This window comes from Gallinula chloropus, assembly GCF_964237585.1.
Source record: "Gallinula chloropus genome assembly, chromosome: 35".
NCBI classification, from domain to species: domain Eukaryota; kingdom Metazoa; phylum Chordata; class Aves; order Gruiformes; family Rallidae; genus Gallinula; species Gallinula chloropus.
Genome location: NC_140120.1, coordinates 546,120 through 550,697, shown reverse-complemented (window position 1 = coordinate 550,697; position 4,578 = coordinate 546,120). Strand labels below are relative to the sequence as shown.

Genomic DNA, 4,578 nt, shown 5'->3' with positions numbered 1-4,578 from the left:
ATGTCCCTGCAGAGGCCTCAGAGGAGACACATTGTCCTCGTGGTAATGGAACATCATTGCTTCCTTGAACTCAACGTAGGGAGGCATCCCTGTGTCATACTCCTGTCCTACCCTTGGCATCACACTCCCCACATCCAATGTAAGAGTCTTGAGACACAGGTGAGGGTCAGGATCTCCCTGCCCAGGGGCTGTGGGTCAGCACTTGGCATTTCTGCTTCATCAGACCAAGCCAGGGTGTCCTCAGCATCAGAGCTGCCTGTGCTTTGCCTGTGTTTGTCCTCATTAAAAAAAATCCAGACTTCTACAAATAATTGGATTTCAATTAGGTATTTAATGATGAACAGTTCAAAGCAATATTACAATGGAGGATATTTTTCCTTCACGGGTATTTCCTGTCATGGCTCAGTTGATAGAGCACAGCTCATCATTACACAGTGTCTGTGTCTCACCAGACCAGGAGATAGTCAATTTGGAATGGGATGAATGAGAACCATGTTATTATAGCTTAGACAGAACGTGAAGAAAAAGAAACCAACAACTAAAAACCCTATTAAATCAGAATGGTCCTAATGTGTTACACGGCCAGTGATAGGCAGAAGATGAGTTTATTGCTGCTTAGAAACATCCAATCCTCAGTTTCCACATGGCATCCTTGAACTCCTGGTTCCTCATGCTGTAGATGAGGGGGTTCACTGCTGGTGGAAACACCGAGTAAAGAAATGCCACTACCAGGTCCAAAGATAGGGAGGAGATGGACGGGGACTTCATGTAGGCGAACGTGGCAGTGCTGAGGAACAAGGAGACCACAGCCAGGTGAGGGAGGCAGGTGGAAAAGGCTTTGTGCCGTCCCTGCTGCGAGGGGATCCTCAGCACAGCCCTGAAGATCTGCACATAGGACACCACAATGAACACAAAACAGCCAATAACTAAACAGACACTGACCACAATGAGTCCAATTTCCCTGACATATGTGTCTGAGCAGGAGAGCTTGAGGATCTGGGGGATTTCACAGAAGAACTGGTCAAGGGCATTGCCATGGCACAGGGGCAGTGAAAATGTATTGGCTGTGTGTAGCACAGCATGGAGAAACCCACTGGCCCAGGCAGCTGCTGCCATGTGGACACAAGCTCTGCTGCCCAGGAGGGTCCCGTAGTGCAGGGGGTGGCAGATGGCAACGTAGCGGTCATAGGCCATGACAGTGAGAAGAAAGTACTCTGCTGAGAGCAAAAATGAAAAGAAAAAGAGTTGAGCCACACATCCTGTGTAGGAAATGGCCCTGGTGTCCCACAAGGAATTGGCCATGGATTTGGGAACAGTAGTGGAGATGCAGCCAATGTCAGTAATGGAGAGGTTGAGGAGGAAGAAGTACATGGGGGTGTGGAGGTGGTGGTCACAGGCTATGGTGATGATGATGAGGCCATTGCCCAGGAGAGCAGCCAGGTAGATGCCCAGGAAGAGGCAGAAGTGCAGGAGCTGCAGCTCCCGTGTGTCTGCAAAGGGCAGGAGGAGGAACTGGCTGATGGAGCTGCTGCTGTTGGACATCCGCTGGGATCCAGTGTGGAGACCTGTCCAAATAGAAATATACAGTGAGAGTTTAGGGAACTCTTCTTTGAGGAAAACCTATATCAATTCTGAATGAATACCCTGTATTCAGGAAGTACTTCAACCTTGTGAGTTTTGGGAGCTCTGTTTTGTGTTGGCTTGAGTGTGCCACTGCCGTGAGCAGGATTTGCTGCGATCTCTCAAGAACTCCTTTGTAGCTTCTCTTTTCTCCTCTCTGTACCTGAGGAATGTTTCTACTGTCAGAACTCTCTGACATTGCTGCTGCAGTGCCAGTGAAACCTTCACCTGAGTGCAGAGTGGGGTGAGCTGCTCTGTCCATCAGCCCTGGTCTCAACTGCCCTATGCTGGACACTCTGTGATCATACCCTGGTGTTCCCTGTTAAATATCAGTGTCTGCACTGTATGGGATATCAGCGAGGTACCAAATCCCCACTTCCATGGCATTTCTGGGAGCAGCTCCATCTTTCCCCCTCCCTGCCAACGTATCCGCCGCCTAGATCTTTCCATGGAGCTGCTTCTCTTTGCCCATGCCAACTCACACTCTGCTCACAGACCTCATTAATCCTGCCCTACGCTCAGCTTTGCACTGCAGACCCCTTCTGGCATCAGGGCACTGCCTCACGGAACCTCTGTGTGTGCAGGGCTCAGGAGATCCTCTGATGTGGACATTCTTGAAGGGAGAAATAAGTTCTAATATACCACAGCCAGCAAAGCCCACAGGAGAGGAAAAGTCGAAGCAAAGACTGTGCCTGGCAAGAAATCGCTTCCATGATGTTGTTCTTGAAATTCCCTTTGGAATTTCTCAATGATCAGCTGGAGCTGGGAACAAACCTGACCCAGGCAGCACTGTCTTACTGAAGAAGGAATTTGTGCTGCTCTTCCCTTGGTCACTCCTTCATCCCACAGGTCCTTTTCTATCCCTGTGGAAAGCCCAGCAGGCAGGCTGAGTGCTGACCCTGGCAGTGGCAGAGTCCCTGCCCCAGCACACAGACCCCAGGGTGCAGGGACCCTGCTCACAAGGAAAACACTGGGCACCCCTGGGTGCACACACTGCTTCACACCTCTGCAGCCATGCCCAGGAGAAGACAGCTGTCCTGCCCTATCCCTCTGATGGGGCACAAGGGCATCCCTTCCAGGCAGCACTTTCTGGTCCTAGAGAGAACCTGTCCTCCTGACAGACCCCACACACTGCCCCATGTCCCAGCTTGAGGAGATCCCTCCAGGAACAGAACCTGCATTGCCCTGCACCCACAGACATACCAGGCAGAGGCTGTGGAGATTTCTCCTCCAGTGAGCTCTCAGCATCCATCAGCTCTCTCAGCCTCACAGGTCTCCCCTCGGTGCCTCCAGGCAGTGTCCCCAGCCCTGTGTGCTTGGCAGAGGAGCTGCTCCTGGCCAGAGCTGTCTCTCTGCAGCGCTGCAATATTTCTGAGCTCCCAATGTCCATCCCAGGAGCCCAGACAAGCTCACAGCAGAGGAGCAGGTGAAGACATCATACTCTCCATCCCCTCTGGACTCCTCCCTGGAGCTCCAGGGAACATTCTTGGAAAGAAACTGAAGTTCTCACTGACATTCCCTCCCTTGGCTGGGGAGAAATCCTTGTGTCCAGCAGAGTCCTTTCTCCTGATCAAACCAGAGCTGGGCAGGACAATCACCTTTCCTTGTCTCTGCATGAGACAGGACCCCCAGGCAGGGATAGGGAGGGGTCTCTGTCCCCCTGCAAAGGTTAAGGAGCATGGCTGCCTGGGAGCTGCTGGTCCCCGTGCCCATGGGAATTACTGAGGGTGGAGGCCAGGAGAGAGTTGCTCAGACATCAACCCCTGTTGTCACCTGAAGGGCCAGAGGTGGTCCAAGAGACGTGAGTGGGTTCAAGGTCCAATAGAGCAATGCTGCCTGGGATGAGGAGCATTTTTGAGCCTGGTGGGGAATTCCTTTGGCCAAATGAAAAGACACCAGATGGTCACAGTTAGGACCATCCATACCCAGAGGCACCACATGTCCAGCAGCAGCAGCTCCATCAGCCAGTTCCTCCTCCTGCCCTTTGCAGACAAAGGGGAGCTGCAGCTCCTGCACTTCTGCCTCTTCCTGGGCATCTTCCTGGCTGCTCCTCTAGGCAACAGTTTAATGATCATTGTTGTAGACTCTCCAACATTACCCTCCCCCTCAGCAGCCAGTCCCTGGCTGGCAGAGTTTGTGGAAGGATTTGGGCAGGTCATAGGGCAGTTATCACCTCCTACAGCCTGTGACTTTACAGCTGCACAGGCAAACAACCCTGGTACACTGAAACGCCACCTGATCTATGGGTGCCTTGACTACATCATCCCAATCCCATCCCAATCCCATCCCATCTGTCCTGGATATTGCCAGGGCAGAGTTAAACTCCCCAGGCAGGCAGCAGAGGTGAGCTGAGTTAGCCCAGGCTGTTTTCCACACCACTTGACATCACTCCCCCAGAAAAGGGGCTTGTTGGGGAGGGGCACTCCTGGTGCCTTCAGGGCAGTGCAAGTGCAGCCAAGTCATCGGGTTGGTCATCATGTTGTGCAGTTACTGGGTCATAACTGGGTATAAGTGAAATTCACTGTGGGCTATTCTCCTTTCATGGTGATTTGGTCAGTAAACTGTCCTTAGGCCAGCCCATGGAGGCTCTGTCTGTTTCTCCTGTGGGAGTGAGTGAGCGGCATGTGCTGCTCAGCCACTGGTTGGAGCTGAACCACCACAGCCCTTTTTGGAGCCCCAGGTGGGGCCTGAATCTTTGTGATAATGGTAGAGGATGAGGTGAGGGGTGCTTTCTCCTCCCCTTTTCCCTTTAGGCTTTTTACAGCATCTGTTGAGAATGTTGACTATCCCTGGGATGTTCAGACCAGCATATGTGTCTTACTCTCTCTCCTGAATGTCTGTCTGGACCTACGTGTTACCAACAACTGTTCCAAGAATATTGCCAAGAGGTCTTCCCTGGGCTGAAGGGTCAGGGGTGGCATGGGGTGTGGGAGGGCATGAAGAAATACCTAGACAAGA

The 4,578-nt window shown here is 52.2% G+C and overlaps 1 protein-coding gene across 1 annotated transcript; it reads right to left on the bottom strand.

The window, feature by feature from the left end:
- Nucleotides 1-615: 615 nt before the first annotated feature.
- On the bottom strand, nucleotides 616-1,542 carry LOC311203089 (olfactory receptor 14A16-like; the record flags this gene model as incomplete). The annotated part of the gene is made up of 1 exon (XM_084277724.1): nucleotides 616-1,542. The coding sequence occupies one exon, from the start codon at nucleotides 1,540-1,542 to the stop codon at nucleotides 616-618; it is 927 nt and encodes a 308-aa protein (XP_084133850.1).
- Nucleotides 1,543-4,578: the final 3,036 nt, after the last annotated feature.